The sequence below is a fragment of the Amphiura filiformis genome, chromosome 10 (assembly GCF_039555335.1).
Source record: "Amphiura filiformis chromosome 10, Afil_fr2py, whole genome shotgun sequence".
Lineage (NCBI taxonomy): Eukaryota > Metazoa > Echinodermata > Ophiuroidea > Amphilepidida > Amphiuridae > Amphiura > Amphiura filiformis.
In genome coordinates, this window is record NC_092637.1 from 8,852,817 (window position 1) to 8,874,443 (window position 21,627).

At 36.9% G+C, this 21,627-nt stretch overlaps 1 protein-coding gene across 1 annotated transcript in view; it reads left to right on the forward strand.

Moving 5' to 3' along the window:
* LOC140162466 (transcription elongation regulator 1-like) overlaps positions 1–20,852 on the forward strand; it is a 28,432-nt gene extending 7,580 nt beyond the window's left edge. Inside the window, exons 6-18 of the mRNA XM_072185705.1 lie at positions 184–417; positions 2,101–2,261; positions 3,047–3,141; positions 3,885–4,039; positions 5,376–5,596; positions 6,633–6,841; positions 7,384–7,534; positions 12,045–12,212; positions 14,511–14,684; positions 17,392–17,571; positions 19,172–19,255; positions 19,500–19,600; positions 20,371–20,852. Coding sequence (XP_072041806.1) covers positions 184–417; positions 2,101–2,261; positions 3,047–3,141; positions 3,885–4,039; positions 5,376–5,596; positions 6,633–6,841; positions 7,384–7,534; positions 12,045–12,212; positions 14,511–14,684; positions 17,392–17,571; positions 19,172–19,255; positions 19,500–19,600; positions 20,371–20,575 — 2,138 coding nt within the window. The 3' untranslated portion in view covers positions 20,576–20,852. The remainder of the gene's footprint in view (positions 1–183; positions 418–2,100; positions 2,262–3,046; positions 3,142–3,884; positions 4,040–5,375; positions 5,597–6,632; positions 6,842–7,383; positions 7,535–12,044; positions 12,213–14,510; positions 14,685–17,391; positions 17,572–19,171; positions 19,256–19,499; positions 19,601–20,370) is intronic.
* Positions 20,853–21,627: the final 775 nt, after the last annotated feature.

Genomic DNA, 21,627 nt, shown 5'->3' on the forward strand with positions numbered 1-21,627 from the left:
AAATGCAAGTATGACCATAAATAGTTCAAAGCCTAGTCATAATTGGCAATTGGAATGAGCATTTCAAGTTATCAACCAATCAGAAATGCTGTTAGATGACCAGTAGTGTCCAGGGGGTTAAAATCTAAATAAAGATCACCAGGAAATTAGTACTTAACTTTTCATATTTTTACCACTCCACAGGTATGATGCCTGGAATGCCTCCTGGTATTCCACCAGGTCTATTCCCTCCCTCTGGATTCCCTGGTGGTTTCCCAAGGCTGCCATTTATGGGTGTGCCAGGAGGTGCAGGTCCTAAGAGCGAATGGTCAGAATTTAAGACCGCTGATGGTAGACCATATTATTACAACTCAAGGACGATGCAATCCACGTGGGAGAAGCCAAAAGAACTAGTGGAGTCCGAACAGAATGATGCTGGTGAGTAACACAATAACACTAGGTCTCTTCCATAGGTATTGTGGTAGCTTTGATTTATTTGCCTGGGGTCCATTTCACTAAACTTTACGAAGCTTAGTAAGTCTCGAAATTGTTCGTAACTTTCGCTGAGTCGTAAGTCCATTTCACTAAACTTACTTACAAATGGTACTCTTCATAAGTAATAATGATTTACTACAGGGACCCTTAAAGTTACGTCTATTATTCGGTGTTCGTAACTTTAAAAATAGTTACTTGAGTTACGAAGGGTTAAAAGTTTAGTGAAATGGATCCCAGGTCTTTTCCATTGTGGTAGCTTTGATTTATTTGCCTGGTCTTGTTTTGAGTTCACAGAACTTATTCCATCATTATTTATAGAATTGAGCATTATGCCACAAGCATTAATTTTGCCTGTCCCAGGAGCAAACTGCCTGTCCAAAATGACAGGTGGACAGATGGGTGGCTAGCTATACTTTGATCAGCTCGCAATCGGCGAGAATTGTTAGGCTTTTATCACTACGCTGATAGACTATGCCATAGTCGAATTTTATTAAAAATATGTTATTATTAGTCATGATGAACCCATTTCGTTGAACTCAAAATTATACTGATGTTTATTAAAATTAAAGTATTCAATAGTAAAATGGTCATAAAGAATTAAGAATATCAGATGATTAGTGACAATAAAAGTAATTGAATGCAACATTATCTTGCATAATTATAATGGCTCACTTTAATACTGAACAATTATCTTCCAGTTTATTGATAGCAAACCACGAAAATCCGACTATGAACTTTGAATTTTAAGCAGAACTTTGCCCCGGGACTTTGCTCTCTAAAAACACACTGTCAAGCATACTTGTTTATCAGTCCATTAACCACAAGTACTAAGCATGGTATAGTACAAGACGCCGCTAGATGTTTGATGAGAGATTAACTTTCGTGTCAACACAAAAGCGCCGCAAATACCACAGATAGTTGTGTACGGTGTAGTTAATGGTAATGGCGCGGGACCGGAAGATTTAAACCATAGCAAGATATGGGCGACCAATCACAAGGCAGATCCATTTAAAGATGCATTACATCATGGCCAATTTTAGTTAGGCCAGAAATTGGCCTAACTCTCCATAGAGTCCCGTGTTAAAAATCTTAACCGCAAGGCAAAGTCAGTAGTCCACTTGGGAAGCTAACAAACAGAGAGAGTGCGGTGACTGAAAAGATCAGATACAGATGTGAAAATCTATCAGTTGCACACAAATCAATATAAATCAGAGTTTTATGCTTAAATGTAATAGCCAGAGTATGCAAAATGGGCAAGTGGACTACGGAGAAGTCTACTATGCTGAGAGAGTGATATGGTTGAAATGTTTGGTCTATTGTCCGTATTAAATAAAGTAGACGAAGTATAGGACCAGAATAAATAATTTGTAATACTGATATTCGTGATGGAATTTATAAATATTAATTCTGCTAAGCTATAAGGCCCGTCGATTACGAGCTGATCAAACTATAACGCCCTGTCGCAAGTGGGTATAGAGTTTTTGTTTCTTGGCTGCTTGCACTTACGAAACTTTTGGGACTGGACCTCATTTACAAATGATGCTGACTTTGCCTTTGGACATAGTATAGTTAAACCTTGTCATAGCTGTGAACTAACAATGTATATATTTGCACCATTCAATGCAGCCAAGGAAAACGGCAAGACAGAAGCAAAAGATAAAGACGAGAGAGCTGTCAAAGAAACAAAAGAGGAAGAGACTAAGACTAACGAGGACAAAGATGATGCGATGGAAATCGACGACGAAGGAGAGGAAGACAAAAAAGAGCCAAAGAAAGAAGAGCCAAAGGTATGCTATGTTAAGTGTAATTTGACTCGTTTAAGGAATCAACACATTGGTGCTGTTCTCCCTTGGTTCCCAGGTGGCACAAAGGCTATACATATAATTAGAGAATAAAGGTATTGTTTTTAGCCACTGGGGTGCATCTATCGTCTCATATAACACGGGTGACATTATTATTTTAAGTAAAAGAATGAGGCAAAGCTGAGTTGTTTTACACCAAAAATAATGATGTCGCCTGTGTTATATGAGACAATAGATGCACAACAGCGGCTAAAAGCAATACCTTTATTCTTATTCTTAAACACTTCAATATCATAAGTATTACAAATTGTAATCAAATTAAATCCTACATTTTACAAGGAATTACCTATGGCTTAAAATCGATCAGTCCCGTTGTTGCTAGTGCCTCTGATTGGTTCAAATAGCAAGTATGGGTATTGCGTTGATGCACATGTGCTGACCCGTGTTGTATCGTGTCATATCACATGGGTATGAACCAATAAGATTGCAGGAGCGTTCTCAAGTGTTTAAGAATACACAATAAAAGCATCATTTAAAACCTTACATGAAAACGCATAAAAAATCAAAACAGTACTTTTTTGTTGCAAAAAAATATGTGGATTCAGGTTTCCAGAAGCCAAACTTCAGGACTAACCCAGCACAGAAGGCTAGAACACAAGCACAGAGGCACTTGGGCTTTGCTGATTTCCAGCTCCTACCTTGCCCCCCCTGACTACGCTGTTTATTTCATCTCTTTGTATCTAATCTGTTACACTCTGTCTTTGGTGCAGGTTGAAGAGAAGAAGGAGGAAATTGAAACTAAGAAGGAAGAGACTGTGGACAAGTCTAAGCCGATAGCAACCAAACCTGTCCCTGGAACCCCATGGTAAGATTATGTCTTTACTCAAGTTTAGAGTTAGGATAGGTCAACCTACCGTATTTCCTCGCTATCTTGTGTAGTAATTAAGCTTGCCAAGTTGTTCACATGGTCGATAATAGTGAAGTGAACCAGAAGTCAGTGTTTTTAGTTCATAGTTTGTCATTTCAGTGTGAGTTTTACGCTTACCTAATGATTTTAACAGGAATTATTGTTCTAAAAATGACCTCTAATAAATGCTCCCCATTTGGATAATGCAATGCCCCTAGGGGCGCTTATTTGAGGAAATACGGTATTTGATTTTGACATTGATATGTATAGTTAAAGACTGAGATAAAAGTGCATCTGATGTCAGGGCAAAGGCGCCCATGATTGGTTGCCGACCTGCATGAGTATGGCATTTTCTGTCTAGTTGTCAGAATTTCGGACGCGAACTAGTCTTTTTTTTATCTCTGTCTTTCATTATAGCACTTCACCTAATTCAACAACCAAATGGGCTGTTCCATTTAAAATCCACCCTCCCCCGGTGGAAAGGAGTTTGGAAATATCTACCGCAGGAGAGTATGAATTTCAAACAAATGGAATGAGCTGTATGAATGTAGCTGCCCAATATGTTCGCTTCCATTTGAAATTCATACCCCCTGTGGATGATATTTCTAACATCTTCTACTGGGAAGAGTGGAGCTTTAAATCAGATGTGTCTCTGACTTCATCAGGACTGATGCCGTTTTTTGTTTCCTGTCTTGATATAGGTGCTGTGTGTGGACAGGTGATGAGAGGGTGTTCTTTTTCAATCCCAGCACAAGACAATCATTATGGGAAAGACCAGAGGAGTTATTTGGACGTGCTGATGTGGATAGGATGATCCTGGAGCCGCCACCTATCAATGACAAGGAGGAAGAGAAAGGTGTGTAAAGACTCCATAGAGAAACTCAACCTCATGTTTTGCTTGTCACCAAGGGCACATACTGACTGTTCAAACCTCTTTTATCCGGCCATGATGGGACCAAGCATTGGCGGCATAAGTGAAAAATTTGGATGTGAATTATGTGCATTTTTGCATTTAATGTCCAAAGTGCTAAATTTGAGACAGCAAAAGATGACTTAAGGGGGTACTACACCCCTGGCCAATTTTGTGCCTATTTTTGCATTTTTTTCAAAAATTATAGTACATTGGTGACAAGTAAGATTTGTATATTATAGAGGCAAGGACTACAACTACTGTACTGAAAATTCAGCAACTCAAAGCTAGTAGTTATTGATTTATTGATCAAATATTGGTTTTCCCTCATTTTTGACTGTAACTCCACAACAATAAATTTTCCAGTGCAGTAGTTGTAGTCCTTGCGCCTATAATATACATATCTTACTTGTCCCCAATGTGCTATAATTTAGAGGAGAAATGCAAAAATAAGCACAAAATTGGGCATGGGTGTAGTACCCCCTTAATATGGGGTGTTAGTCTGTTACCAATAAGAGATGGTATTGAGTGTTTTATGGAGCATGGATGTCCTGAAATATGAACATTAAATTAAGGTGTCAAAAGATTAAACACATGTCTTCCTATGAAGGTCACACATCCAGTTAACAGAGAGATTCATATAAAACAGGCATGTGTAATGGAGGTTGGACTGTATTAAAAGAATGTTGAAAGGATGCAATTTCGCCTTGTTGCTTATTCCCTTCAAACTATTCAAAAACACTCTCCTGTTAGACGGCAAGCATAAGCATCAAGGCCACTTCTGTGATTTTGTATGCCTTGTTGCTGATGCCCTTCTAACTATTCAAATGCACTCTCCTGTTAGATGACAAGCATAAGCATCAAAGCTACTTCTGCTCTAAAATAGGACTTTGTCAGTTAGATTTGATGATGAATAAGGGGGCTGTTTAACATGAACCAGGGACTACTTCAACACAAAAGAAGCCACTGGTTGATCAGATTTCTACCAAAATCAGGAGCTGCTTGGCCTAAAGCAGTTGCTTAATGCTCTGCGCGCTAGCCTTTAACATAAAAAGTCCCAAGTTTTGAAATATTTTCTCAAAATACCGAGAGCTATCTCTTGATCCTCTGAACCAACACTTGGCAACACTTAATGCATTTTCCATGCTGATTCCAAATATGGTCATGAAAATGTAAATTTTCAAAATTTTGAATTTTTAAAATTTTTAAAATTTGTCGCCTGAAGTCGACACCCCTGAATGATTAATTTATTGTTAATCCACCTATTGATTTATTTCAACAGAAGCTAAGAAGAGACCAGAAGAATCCACTGTGGAAGAGAAACAGCAGGACCAACAACAACAGCCCAAGGCCAAGAAGAAGAAGAAAGAAAAGGAGAAAACGGTTATAGATGAAGAAAAGGAAGCTGCTATCGCTGCCGAAGTCAAGGCTGCTCGAGAGAGGGCGCTTGTCCCACTGGAGATAAGAATGAAGCAGTTTAAAGACATGTTACTTGAGCGAGGGGTGAGTATCCTAATTTGGCTTAAGTATAGAATACTGATAAAGTAGAAATTTTCATGCTATATTTATTTTCGGGCTTTTTCGCATTCCAAGTAGCTACTGCAAAAATAACAACGGGAAGATATATTCCTTTTGTGTGTAGGCCAATGTAAGAATCGTGAATTTAAATACAAGGGAAATGGTTCAAAATTGGCAAACACAAAAAATTAATGGCACAAAAATTTCCACTTTTGAAGTACTCGTCACCCCCTGTGTTTATAAGATTTTCACAGCATACCCAGAATGCAGCATTCATTGCATGTGCTGCTTGTGTGAAATTTGACCTTTTATCAGCTTTATAGGATGGCATAATTATGGCTGGTCATTTTTCATTTGAAATTTCATTTCTGGAGCTCTTAATTTTTGAACACTTGTAATGAATGTACGACCCACAGTTACTCCAAAATAACATCACAGTTACTTAAAAATACCATCTAAAACCTAAGAGCTCCAGTAATATTGCTGCTGTAAAGATCTTCCTTGTGTACATGGTCAGTGGGAACTTGCATGCCTCAGGAATAAGTTATAGGATGTTTTACAAAAGCATGGTGATGTGGTGTGAAAATCTGTTAGAGTGGGGAGGATAATCTTATTCCCTGACTTTTACCGAAACATTTTATTAGAGCAAAAGGATATATCAAGTTTTCATTGAACTTTTAGTAAAATAGTACATGAATAGTAAATGAATACAGCTGTGACGATTGTGTGCATACACTATGTGATGAATGCCCTTGTGTTTGCAACACAGAAGTGTATCCAACTCACCATGCTCACTCGTGATTTGTTAGTATGCAATGTTTGTATTGATGAATTTATGACTATTTTCACAACAAAAATGTTCACTTACGTGAGCTTTCAGCTTGCGGTCGCTAAGCCTTTTTCAAACTGATGTTATTGATCTTGATGAGTGTCACATGACGAGTTGTTGTCAACAACGTCATGTTTGTGTTGTATTTTGAACATGTTAAATCATTTGAAGTCATTTAAAACTTCTCTGCAGGTTTCAGCGTTCTCAACATGGGAGAAGGAACTTCACAAGATTGTCTTTGATCACCGATACCTACTACTCAACCCCAAGGAGCGGAAACAGGTGTTTGAGAACTTTGTCAAGTCTCGTGCCGAGGACGAGAGGAAAGAGAGAGCTGGCAAACTGAAACAGGACAAAGAGAACTTCAGGGCCCTCATGCAAGATGCTAAACTCAGTCCTAAGTTAGTATATGTTTATTTATTCATGGTATAGAAATTTTACAATTTTTTCATGTTATAGAAAATATCAACAAGAGCCGATAGCAATGCAATACTCAAGTGTATTAACCCCCTGAGCACTACCTGCCGATCTAACATTGCCCCTGATTGGTCAATTACATGATATCTTCATTTTAATCACCAATCAGAATGGAGCTTTGCAAATAATTCACCCCATTTTTTTTGTTGTGGTGAAATTATTCTAACAATGTTGCTGATTGGTCCAATTGATAATGAAAACTCTTTTTTGGCCAATCGGCAGGTAGTAGTCATAGGGTTAAACTTATTTCTTAGTTTATACCCTGTTCATCAGGGGTCCTCCTGAAAAAATAGACAGGATATTCAAACTTCACATACTTCTTTATCTTATTCATTCATACACGTGTGCGTCTCTAAATAAAGGGACTGAATCCAACCCCATTATAAAATTTTTTAAAAAATTCTGGATTTTGTTTTTTGTGATGTGCTTATATTATATTTATATAACATCCCTCCTTGCTTTACAGAACCACCTTCAGCGAATTCGCACAGAAATACGGCAAAGATTCACGATTTAAATCTATTGATAAGATGCGTGAACGCGAGGGCCTATTCAACGAGTATATGCTACAAGTTCGTAAGAACGCTAAAGAAGAAGCGTCAATGAGGGCGGAGAAGGTATGTTTTTATGTCAGGAGTCAGGGGGGAGGGGGGAGGGAGAGGGGAATTGATTGAAATGGTGTCAAGAAGTCCCAGAAAAGTTTAGAGGTTGTTTTTTTTTGCTTGGTTTTCATAAGTTTTGTTGTTCTTTTTGGCTTTGATGCAGCCGCATTGTTAAAAAAAATTTTGTCTCAAATTTGTTATCAAAATTGAGTATCAAATCATCAAATCAAAATCTATTTAAAAACAAATTGGGAATAAGTTTCTGGGATAACTTCTTGATGAAAATATCCTCTGCCATGTTGGCAGGGGGTTTCCATGGCAAAAGTGATACCATGGATATCATTAGAAAACAAAAGCTTTGTGTTTGCAGAGCTAGTGCTTGTTTTCTTCAACTTGTTCAATGCACCACAAAGTTTTCAAATGAATTTGACAAAATTGACAACGTAGACGAGTCCTGTGTACGTGCACTTTGATCCACAGAGTCATGGTTGTGTAATCAAAGTGATGTGGTCTGTGAGTCTCACATTACTTGCTGCTCAGGAATTAACATGAAAAGTAATAAAAATACCGTACCTAGGCAGGATTTAACCAATTTCAAATATATAAAAGGCCTGACTCAAGGATAAAAGATGTAAGATTAAGAAGAAAGACAATTTTGAACATCTGGAGTTCATGACCCCAATTTCATGATTTCTGTTATTTATTTGAAATATTTGTTTTCTAGATTATCACAAACATTTTCATGTTTCCATAGTCAAATTGAGTTGAATTCTAAAATTCCAAAATGTCCAAGGAACTTATGTGGGCATGTTTGTGCTGGAATGAAAATATAAATATTATCATTTCAGGAAGAAGACCTTTATTGGCATCTTTGTAGAAAATATAGAATTAGTTCTGTGCAAAAACCACAGATTGATGCAGTGCAATGACATTAGGTACAGTACCCTAATGATCCTTTATTTAGAATAACCATTGCAGCCAGAAGTTTTCATAACTTTGTGGTGCATTGATCATCCGTTGGTGTGATGTGTGCATGTGTCCTTCTTCTCGAGGAGAACCATTCTGAAGTAAAATGATAACTTTATGTAAATCATAGATAAAAATAATAGGAATTTCATGATCTTTGTCGACAATGAAATGCAGAAATGTTGTGAACGTGATGAATTGTTAACGTAAAATGACAGAATCCAGAAGATGGAATAGACAGAGTGTAACTTGAAGATGCGTCGTAAATGTTTTTGTAAAAAGACAAGATGTCTTTAACCAAGTGGATTGATCAATTTTATAATTAACTTAATTAGCTTAACAAACTCACCTTTTATGTTATTTCATTCCAACACCCTGACTGCTAGCTGCTTTTTACAGTGACGGCGGATCAATCGATCGCTGGTCCCCCTAGCAAGTATAGAGGTCGCTCTCTCAAGCTTTTGGCTGTTATCGATACGTCATCCTCGTTGCGCATTGAATGAATGATTGCTGCCAATTCCGGTACTAAATGTTCCATATTTTCTTTTTTGTAAGAAACTTGAAAAGTAGTATGTTTTTGTTTTGACATTGAGGAGTAGGTCTATTAATAAAACAAAGGTTTTCTAAGAGAATCGTATAAATATGAAACAATTGATGCACGTATGTCATGACGATATAACGTTAATTTGCGAGTGACTTACCAAATATCTTAGAAATCCTTTGTGAGGCCAAGCCTAGCGAAATGAAGTAAATGAGCGACTCAAAAGAGTATCTAGAAAGGGGTGCCGTGAAACAGTCAACTGTCTAGAAACTGATCAAGCATGTTCAAGGACCAATCAAAAGAGCTGTAGATGGGGTATCTAGAAACCACATGAAGGCATTTAGAAACTGATCTAGCACGTTCAAGGACCAATCAAAAGAGCTGTAGATGGGGTATCTAGAAACCACATGAAGGGCATTTAGAAACTATCAGAGGGTGTTGCATAAAATAGCAGAAGGTGTGTCTAATGGTGAGAGCAGCTTTTTATATAGAACTTTGGGAGACAAGAGATGAAATACATCAGCTGCAGGTTTACTTTTATCCTATCCAAGGCAAGAATTTGAACACTCTGTAACCATGGTAACCGGTTTTACACAAGGTAGATGTGCTCCTAAGATGCATGATTGATGTGTGATTGTGTTAAGGATGAGAACTCACTGTAGGGCTGGGACGTAGTAATGATAATGATATAACTATCTATCAGAATTCATTTTGTTTGGCAAGAATGTGATTGTCGAATTCAGTCTTAATCAGAAGAATAAAAGTTATTAGTATACGACAAAAGCTCTTATTTCATGAAATTGTGGGAAAAAAACAATCATTTTGAAAGATCTTTTGAATTGTCATAAAATTTGAAAAAGTAATAGTGATAGTTAAATGTAAATTGTGAGAAAGTTCTTTACACTTGCAATTTTGTACCAATAATTTTCAAAAGAATTATTAAATGTAAAGATTACATTTGGAAGATATGAGAGAGAATTAATATATATGCTCTTAAAAGAATTTCAGTTTGAACAAACTTTATAAAGGAGAACTTTCCTAAAAACTCTGAAAGTATAGACGGACACTTGTTGATATTTTTGTTTGTGTACAGGCAATTTGTATTATGTGTGTGTGTTAATGAGATTTGTAATGTGTATTCATAAGATTTGTATTTTGTATGGTGTGGTTGCGTGTGGATGGTTGTGTGTGCGCATCTCGGTAAGTAAGGTTAGTGAAATGTGGACTTATTCCAGATGAACTTCACATAAATTTGGGCACAAAATAAACGGTAATTGCAGAATACAGGGCATCCCTCTTATTTGTTTATTAATACTAACCCTAAACTTTTGCCCTAATCCTAAACTCTAACCCTAACTTGAGAGTGGTGCCTCGTTTTCTGCAATTACGCCCCAACAAACTATGGATGTTTGTAGTTCTCTTATAAAACATACAAGAGACCCCAAGTAGCTTAAAAATGCACTTGGAAACAGTAATCAGTGGTATAGCATGTGCTCAATGTTGCCTGGGGTAAGACAAAAAAGTTCCACTTGTGTTTAGTTCAAACTATGTCCACAGTTGATGCATATGTCCACAGTTGATGCATATGTCCACAGTTGATGAATCTTATACTTATACTTATACTTATACTGATACAACTACGTACATGCTTGTGTGTGGGGGTGTCTTTGTAAGTGAGGTGTGTGTGTGCATATGTGAGTGCTGAGTGTATGTGTGTTATGTGCACATTTGAGCATGTGTTGTAACTGAGTGTATGCATGTTAAGTATGGTAGTTTTGTTGTAAATGTAGGCAAATGTACAAAAAAAGACAATTAGGCTGGTTTGTTTGTACTCTTAAGATTCGTAAGTTGGTACGAGAGGGAAAATGTAATTTATTGATGGTCACAATTACAATTTCTTACGACTTGGTCAATATCATCTAACAAACATTGTTCATAATTGGTGATACCATTACCATCAACAACATCACTTGTATCAAAACTGGTCTATTAGGCACCACATCTAAATTGGTTTGATATTGGAATCGATAGTCGATGCCCGATTGATCCCTTGTTCTTAGTATTTAAGAAATATCATGCTTGACTGCTGTATTGTGCAAACATTTAACCTGTGTATGTAATGTATTCACCAACACAATTTTGCCATCAAGTCTTGTAGCATATACGGTTGATACAAAGAGAGAGTCAATTAGGATGTGTTGCCGTAGTGATGTTGTTTTTGGTATCACATGATTTGAGACAATGTAATGAACATGCTGATTGATTGGATGACAAAATATAGTGATGCCAATCATGCCATAAATGATTGATGGTGATGTGGTATTCATTATTCATTTCAAAATTTTGAAAGAAAAATGTAAAATTGTTGCTGGTCCTCTAAACATATGGAGCTTTAAAATGTGCAAAATAACAGGAAATTATGCTTAATTAATACTTTTGTTTTGTTGTGGTTGTTGTTAATTCCATCTTTGTTTTGGGCTATCCCATTTAAAGTTCCCACTCCATCTGTGAATGATTTAGCTGAAGTCTTCCACATGGGGAATATGGGTTTCAAATAGAATGGACAATTAGGTAAATTCCATTTGGAATACTCACTCCAGTTGTGGAAGATATGGGTAGTCATAATACAGGGGGGTATGGGTTTTAAAATAATAAACCCTAGCAAATTCCGTATGCAAAACATACTCCCTCTGCGGAAGAATTTTATTAAATCTTCCACAGGGGTATTGTAGATTTCAAATGGACTAGCCCATACAGGTTTTAAAAAGTTTACCAAGTCTGTAAGAATTTGTGTAAGTGACAGTAAGAAGTACTGTAGTTAAGTATGAGAATCCACTGCATATGATTTCATCATCATAAGTATTATGTAAAAATTGAATGAAATAATATGCAGTGCATTCAAAAGTAGTTAAGTTCCAACCAAAACCATCTATCGCTATTATTAACATGAACATTCCTCCCCATCCCTCCAAATCTTACTACATCCCCCGGTCCCCCTCCATTTTTACCTCCTCACAGCTTAAAGTGGATTTTTTTGCGATGTTGGAAGAGCGAGATGATATCGACAAACATTCAAGATGGAGCAAGATTAAAGATAAGATGCACAAGGATTCACGGTATAAAGCAGTAGATCACAGCTCACAGAGGGAAGACTGGTTTAGAGAATATGTAGAGACCAAAGCTAAGGTTAGTGTCATGGTTAATCCTGGTTAAGAAGGCCCTGGTATAAAGTGGTAGATCACAGCTCACAGAGGGGAGACTGGTTTAGAGAATATGTAGAGATCAGAGCCAAGGTTAGTGTCGTGGTTAATCCTGGTTAAGGTCCTAGTATAAAGCAGTAGATCACAGCTCACAGAGGGAAGACTGGTTTGGAGAATATGTAGAGACTAAAGCTAAGGTTAGTGTCATGGTTAATCCTGGTTAAGGCCCTGGTATGAAGTGGTAGATCACAGCTCACAGAGGGAAGACTGGTTTAGCAAATATGTAGAGACCACAGCTAAGGTTAGTGTCGTGGTTAATCCTGGTTAGTGTCGTGGTTAATCCTGGTTAAAGGCCCTAGTATAAAACGGTAGATCACAGCTCACAGAGGGAAGACTGGTTTAGAGAATATGTAGAGACCAAAGCTAAGGTTAGTGTCATGGTTAATCCTGGTTAAAGGCCCTAGTATAAAACGGTAGATCACAGCTCACAGAGGGAAGACTGGTTTAGAGAATATGTAGAGACCAAAGCTAAGGTTAGTGTTAAGGTTAATCCTGGTTAAGGCTCTGGTAAAATGGTAAAATTATTTTTCTTAATATTACATGTCATGATGATGTCAATTCAATTTGTTTGTTTGTTATTATTTACTTAAAAGTGCAGTGGTTTATGCTGCCCTACTCACATTCATAAACCCACAAGCCTCAACACACTTCACATGAGTTTGCTGACCACTGCGGCCCAAGACACACCATACAGTTGGAGGGCCATTCAACTTTGACGCGCTATTATTAAACTGCGCGCTATGAATACGCACACAACGAAAATTCAAATTTGCTTGGTTTGAGTTGCAGTTTTAAAAGCTTCCAAAATTCTCTCTACAACTCCAGTTAGCTATATATTTTATATATAACTACAAGAAAGGCTTTCAACATTCCATATATGTTCACAAAAAATACCGTAACTTTGCAAGGAATATGATGTGGGCACATAAACACAAATTTTTGTCATGAATTGAGATAAAAGAGTAACAAAAACTACTATATTTTAAAAATGGTTCGAGTTCATGAATCAGGAATTTGCATATGATTAGAAACATGGCTTATTATCCTCATATTAAAAAATCAAGATTTTTGGTTGGTTAAGACAAAAACCTGCCGGGATGAAAAGGGTATTTTACAAGACGGAAAAATACCAGTAAACTGTAGGCCACGCGACAACAACATTGAGAAAGTTCATGCGAGCAGTTTTAAACTGCGCTCGCGTATTTCACTGAACGCAGGTGAATGGCGCGCTTGAGCGCAACAAAGTCGCGCGCGTGTACTCGTTCATGGTGTCAAGTCACGCGGTATTGTTATGAAGTTGTTTACTTAATTGTCGTCGATGGGCCGAATCTGGGTAACCAATTTAAACCATTATAACAACTTTGAATTTTAAGTTCAAAATTTGGGACAAAGACTAATCGATAGATAAAGGTTGAAATTACTTGTCTGACTAAAAATTAGAATGATTAAAGCGTTAAGACAGAAAATATCCGGGTCAGAAGTCCTTAGCAACGAAAATAAATTTGAAGGTAAGGCAAACGCAAAATTCTAACTACAAAAGTAGACAAAATAGAAATCAAGTAGAGAATTGTGAAGATATTTTCAATACAAGTTATTTGTAAATTGCCCAAGATGATTGGCTTCACATAATACGATACATTTCAAATCGAAATTTTCCGCGGGAAATGTAAAAAAGCATACCCAAGAGTGCGACGGTCATTTTTGCAAAGGTCGCGTACGTTAATAATTTGACCTTTAACAGAAAACGCGCATGATGGCCCTCCGACTGCATATAAACCATTTAGCAATAATCAGGGCCTTGCAGCTAAGAAGCACACACCCTATTCATACCACAATAAACCATCGCAGCCAGGATAATGCTCTGGGAATTTGCTAATCACTGTGGCCCAAGACACACTATAAATTATAAACCATTTAGCAACAATCAGGGCCTTGCAGCTAAGAAGCACACACCCTATTCAAACCACAATAAACCATCACAGCCAGGATCAGCTGCTCCCTGAGTCTCATGGGTAACCGAGACAATAAGCAGTTAGTTCGATTGCCCAGGGAAATTTCAATTTTTAATTATATATACAATTCCCATCGATCACGCTACTGTTTTACTGTTTCAATTATTTCCTGATTATCTACATGATCTGTGCCTGGGCTAACTCTCGATTGAGTTGAACTGAACTGAACTGAGCTAACTTAACTTAACCATCTTGTTTTATTCCACAAACAGCTGGACAGTGGGATAGACGTAGAGAAAGAGAAACGTATTCAAGCCAGTATCAGAGAACGCGAGAAGGAAGTCCAGCGAACAAGAGATGAACAACAGAGGGAGCTAGAACGAGAACGAGGGCAGTATAAGAAAGAAGAAGCTATTCAACACTTCAAAGCATTGCTGGCTGACCTGGTAGGTAGCGTGTTATAATTGGGCTTCCAAATCCCTTGTGGTAGATTATCATGCATTTCAATTCTAGTCGAACAATATATGAAATTAAGGTGGATTATTTTGTGCATTTTATTATAAAATCAAGCCAAATTGCTTTTCCTTCACATTTAAGAAGAAATATAAAACAAATATCAATTGAAAATTAACATTCCATACTTATAATTTAAAAAATTGACATATATATATATGATAGAAATTACTGGTACATTGGGCATATACAAATGGGGAAGATTGTTCTTATTTTTAAATTCAAGTACTAGCCCCTCCCCGGATCTAAGCCCACCCCATTTTTGAAGTGAATTGCCCATCTAGGGGGGTGGGGACTTAAGCCCGAGGGGCACAGTGTATTTTACCTATAGGAAAAATCATTCCGTACTATGCATGTGGCTCAAAATAAGCTAAGGTGTCATAAAAGTGTAACACACAATTATTTTTCCAGCTCTTTTCTTTTGGTCTCCAACCAGGTTTAAATTATAGTATGCACATATATCGTTCATAATACACTAAAAGAAAGATAAGTTATAGACCATTTACTTCACAAATTTAATTTTCTAGCCCTTGCGTACGTTATATTTGACAGACACAATTTTGATGATTTTCTGCAATCAAATAAAAATTTATAAAGTATTACATAAGGTATTTTGTGGGTATTTAGGTGTAGGACCTACAGCAACTGAATTGTGGAAAAAAATGTGTCCAAATATTACAATAAGGAGGATAAATTGTTATAAATAAAATGTGTGTGTCTGTCAAGCCATAACATACGCAAGATGTCTGTCAAATGTAACATACAGAATAATAATTTGGCAAAACAGTAGTTCAAGATGGGAAATTGAATAAAGATCACATGCAGTTTATAAATCACATGTTTTAAAACACTTTTATAAACTCTAAACTATCATCATAATGTGAACATCAAGTGATTTTTAATTTTTTAAAACAAATTGCGTATATTACTTTTGACAGACACACACAAATCTTGCGTATGTTACTTGCGTACAAATGTTTGACAGACAACACTTAACAATGGATTGTGTCATCAAAAAAGCTTCTCCTCACAAAGTGATAGCGCCACATAGCTAGGTGGAGCTAAATGCTATGTCATGTAGCATAATTATCTGTATCACCCTAGTTTAGCAGGAATTACAGCACCGTCTTGCGTATGTTACTATTTGACAGACATTTCAAGAAAAATTTTAAAATTGTTATATGTTCAAAAAAGATGGCAGCCACTTACAAATTGATTATAATATGGAGAAATGAAGTTATTTACAATAGATTTACCCTTTAGTTTATGCTTCAAGTCTTTGTTTATAAAAAACTGAGGGGCTTCAAAATCAATCAAAAGGTTGACAGACAATAGTAACATACGCAAGGCAAACTTTTAAATCCTTTTTTTGATCTGTTAACTTATAATTCATAATGCCTCTTTCTGTTTTTTTGATTGGTTTACTGCACCATTTTGGGAAACAGGTCACATGAATTTCTATAAGGATAAATAAAAAAAATTAAAAGCTGTTGAAAAAAGGCGTCTCTTGGCATGTTACAAATAAAAGTGTAAAAATAGGCATTTTTACAGCTATTTTTATTATTTTTATTATTTAGAGTGAAAGGATTTTACTTAAATTGTGTATGCTATGTCTTTACTACCTAAACTTGCCACTAAACTAGCAAATATTCCATTTCTATAATTATTATTTTAAAAAAAAGATGTCAAAATATATGGCTATAATATGACACCTTAGCATATTTTGAGCCATGTACAGATCACTGACAGTGATGCAAGCAACCAATCAGCATTCGGAAAATCGTTGACCGAATGACGTCATCGCTGGATTTTCATTGATAAATTTGCTCGACTCTCAGCTTCGATTTATCGTGACCTTTACTATGTGTGAATTATTACCCACAATGCATAGCTTCTAAAATGACTTGAATACACGATAAGAATGAACGACTTCCATGCTGGAAGTGGTTTCAAACCCCGTCAAAATCCGTCAAGGGAAAGGGATTTTATAAAATATTTTATACCGGCATTTTCAGGAAAATCTTTGAAGACTGGTGAGATTTGATAAAGTTCAGAATCGTTCAAAAACATGAGTTTTAATTGCAAATATTTAATTTGTTTGTGTATGAATGTCATTGTCTATCTCAGTAGCCGTCATTGGCATATCGTAGCGTTGAATGCGCCGAATGTTGTGAAGCGGGTCTGTTGCAAATTTTGCGGTTCTGTTGTTTTTTGTGACATTAAAAATCCATCTTTCGCATGGCTGCTGTTTGTGTGTCCCGGGTGTGGGGGTGTGTACGTGAATGGGGGTCGGCATGGTACGCATGGATTCTGTTGACTAATACTGTTGGCTGAGTGTACCAGTCATAGCAGGGTGTAAAATATACAACAAAGTCAATGTTTATTCTCAAATACATTATGGTGTAAATATAAGCATTTGAATAATTTAACAATAATTTGAACCTGAACAAATTGAACATGAAAGTTCATGAGTGAATTTTCAACATATTTGACTGTTGGATAAATATGGGTGCTGCAGCTTTGGAGCTAAGGCAACATGGCGCATTGGTAATGTTGGTAATGGGTAAATTACACTGTGAGGGGGTACGGTAATAGCATTAAATTAAGAAATCTCAATGTCATTTCCATCTTCTCCTCTAGGTGCGAGATTCTGACGCAGTCTGGCGCGACACAAGACGCCAGCTACGGCGGGATCACAGATGGGAGTTAGCCAGCCTTCTTGAGAGAGATGAAAAAGAGAAACTGTTTACGCATCACACCGATGCACTGGCTAAGAAGAAAAAGGACCAATTCAAAGAATTACTGGATGAAACTGATGGGGTAAGTCATGATAACAGGTCGATATTATGTAGTCTGGAGAAAATAAGATATTTCCAGGCAAAAAATGACAATTTATATTAAATCTATTCTTTTCAATTGAAGAGTGCAAGTTAAAAAGGCCAAATAAACAATTATTATGTTGCCCTCTGAAACTGCATTTTTTTCCAATGGTCAAAAATAAATACAAGTTGCGAAACAACCCAAATTTGTAAAGTGTGCTTAGGCTTGTGGATCAACGTCTAGACTTTGTGCCTGTGCATAGCACACTATAAATCACTGCGGACCCATTCCATGTCAACTCCAGGGATGTGCACTGCAGCACCTCTTCAATTTTTTTCTTTTTTCTGTGTGGTGGTAGATATTGATGAGAAAGTAAAATCCCGAAAATTTGAGCTTCATACTCCATTTCGTTTTCCCGTGGCATCAATTTGAAATTTAGGGGGTCAGCATAAAAATGTGTCGTAACGCCGAAAGACGGCGTTTGGAGGTCCATAAATGTATAAAGGAACCCTTTACAACTTTGAACTTGTACATATTTTTGATTTCGCATGTATAATGACTTATGTACAAGTCTATGGAGAATGCAAACCTAACTAATGTGTTGAAGCCATCGAGACCCCAAGCCAATATCTCTCAGAAATGTTGTCCAAGGACATATTTTCAACATACCTGAAGTTGATGGTGGATCAAATTGTCTGACATTGGTTTTCAGAGGGGTCAAAAATGTACAATTGGGGTTTTGCATGGGTAATATCTCAGCTAAAAGTATTCTAATAGGCTCAATATTGGATAAGAGTAATGTCCTACCAAAGGGCTCTGACTGGCAAAAAAATGGACAATAAAATTATTTTTACTTTCGGAGTTCTGACCCCCCAAAGTTGGTCCTGGATGGACGAAGTTGCATTTTGAGGGCCCTATATGTAAAGGAGTTACAAGTTTTCTGATGCCAGATTTGAATTCTACACAAATAAGTTTCCCAGGATACATACTTTTCAAAGTTGTAAAGGGTTCCCTTTATACATTTATGGACCTCCAAACATCGTCTTTTCAAGCATTCGACACATTTTTTATGCTGACCCCCTAAATTTCAAATTGATGCCATAGGAAAACGAAATGGAGTATGAAGCTCAAATTTTCGGATTTTACTTTCTCATCAATATCTACCACCACACAGAAAAAGAAAAAAATTGAAGAGGTGCTGCGGTGCACATCCCTGGAGTTGACATGGAATGGGTCTGCGCTTATTATATATATTATTATTATTATTTGTCAAAATATGAGTTTTTGGAGAAAAGTTAGAACTTTCACATTGAGCATCTTCTTTAAAATTGAAATTATAAAAACAAATATACTAGGGAAAAAGTGCCAAATGATTGGCCCACTCACCATAGCATTTTCACTGGAGAACAACAATTTTCCCCCTAATAGGCAAACCCATGAAAATGATATCTGAAGCAAAACACTTTCATGCTATACAGTATTGCTGCTTGCTGCTGATTTAAATAACAATACTTGGTATTGAAGGTTGAAGTATTTAGTGAATCAAGTGTAATTGTTGATATAGTATTGTAATTTGTTGTTATTTTCTTTTGTATACCAGGTCACATTAACATCACAATGGAAAGAAGTAAGGAAGCTCATCAAAGAGGACCCAAGATTTACCAAATTCTCATCTAGTGACAGGGTATGTATACATGTGATGCAATCAGGCAAGATTTGTTCGTCAATATGATCAATTTTGAGATACCGTCAAGAGAAAGCAGCACCCAAAATTTGAGGCGGGTTGGGACTTGAGAATTTTCCTAAAACATTTTTTGCGCTTAGGTGTGTAAATTTCATATGAACTATCAAAGAAAACAATCAATAATTTGTAAGAATATATATTTACAAATTTGAAAATAATCAGCATTTTCAATATTCCTTTGCAGAGACGTGAACGGGAATTTACAGAATACTTGAAAGAGAAATATGTGACAGCCAAGGCCGATTTTAAGAACTTATTGATGGAAACTAAGTTTATTACATTCAAGTAAGTACATTACTCATTGGTTTTAAGTAAAATTGAATACCTGAGTGGAAGAAGGGTCCAACTGCAACAAAACTGTTTTTGAGAAAAAACTTAATATTTGGAAAAGTTTTACAGACAGAATGTTGTCATCTTCAGGGGATCTTTAACACATGAACATACAGTACTATTACATACATTCTAAATTATATATGTGTCCATGGCAACGATACAGGTCTTAATACAAGCTGGAGTTGGGCCCTTCTTCCACTAATATACTGTAAGTGTCAGTTCCGTAAGCAGATGTGTTGTAAATAGCTACAGAAATGTGGTAATTATCCATTAATTGCACAAGTAGAAGCATTTAATATATTAGCAAGAAAGTTTATTGTAGTGAAAAGCAGATTTCTTGGATGAACAAAATTCCTCTTTAACCCAATATTTGTGGAAGAAAGGCCCAACTCCATGGAGTTTGGTCTTTCTTCCATGAAAACCACGATTAAGTGTATGTGGAAGAATAGAGAGTGGATTTTGGCTCATCTTTCACACACAAGGCTGGGTCTAACTCATTTTAGTACAAAATTGGAGTTGGGCCCTTCTTCCACTTAGGTTGGTCGCATCACATTGTGGCGGACAGATGGCGGGGGTCGCAGCACATAGTGGCGGATAGATAATTATTTTTTGTTGTAATTTATCACTTCCAGAAACGCACACTATGTGCAATGGATTGCATAGCATTTTGCAAATGATCAATATTGTAAAATTGACACCTCTCTTTTCTTACACCATTTCAGGTCCCGGCAGATGATCCAGGAATCCGATCAGCATATGAAGGACATTGAGAAGATTCTTGAGAAAGACAAGCGCTATCTTATACTCGATTCAATCCCTAATGAACGTATGGATATGATCCTGGAACATTGCAAAGACTTGAGCCGCAAAGGACCACCACCTCCACCAACGGCTTCTGAACCTTCCAGAAGAAGTATTATGAAATAATTGCTATTTCCATCCCAAATGGTGGGGATGTAATCATGAAACATTGCAAAGATCTGAGCCGCAAAGGACCACCACATCCCCCAACGGCTTCTGAACCTTCTAGAAGTATTATGAAATAAATGCTATTTCCACCCTAAATGGTACGGTGTAATCATGAAACATTGTGAAGGTCTGAGCCGGGAAGGACCGCCACCTTCTCTGACAGCTTCGGAACCTTCTTGTATGACATAAATGCTGGTTCCATCCCAAACTGTGTGGATATGATCATGGGACACTGTGAAGAAAAGGACAGCCACCTCACCTCCCAACCTCAACTCACAAACTCCTTTGTGAGTGAAGGCTTTCTGGTTCTCAACCCTTGAAATGCTGGTTCCACCTGAGCAGAAAATGACTGCACCTTCCTTGACAGGTGTAAAACCTTCTAGTAGTACACCTGTAGTATAGTGAAATACATCATTGGTCCTCTAGCTAGATATAGTGGTCCGAAATAATACCGTGTTTATATGTTCAAGATGTAATACTCTTAAAAACCTTGCAGAGAGCTCAGTAGGATTCTCACATCAGTATTGCAGCTGTTATGAAAGAACATTTATGAAATGGATGTAAGAACTTGGGACATACAATGAAAGGACTACTTAACATAATATGTTCATGAGTGTTGAAACTTCAGATTGCTGATTATTAACTCTGTGCTCAAAGCACCTGTTCAAAGAAACTTTTTTCACAATTTAGCAAATTTGGACAAAATGGGCTATTCGGTTGAAATCTATATACATGTATATTTTGCAGTGTATGGAAGACATGACCTTCATACATACTCACGATATAACGACGTTTCTGATTGGATTTGCGCCCTTTTTTGCTGGTCATAAATACCGTTTATGACCAGTACGCAGGGCATAAACAAGCTGCGTCACGCAGCTTTGGAACCCAATTAACACGATCCACGATTTGCTAGTGTTGCGTACACGCGCATGTTCTCATTTTTGACCAGGGTAGACATGTGACTCATGTCACAAATAATCGTGTTGTTTTATGGAACATGCTGAAAT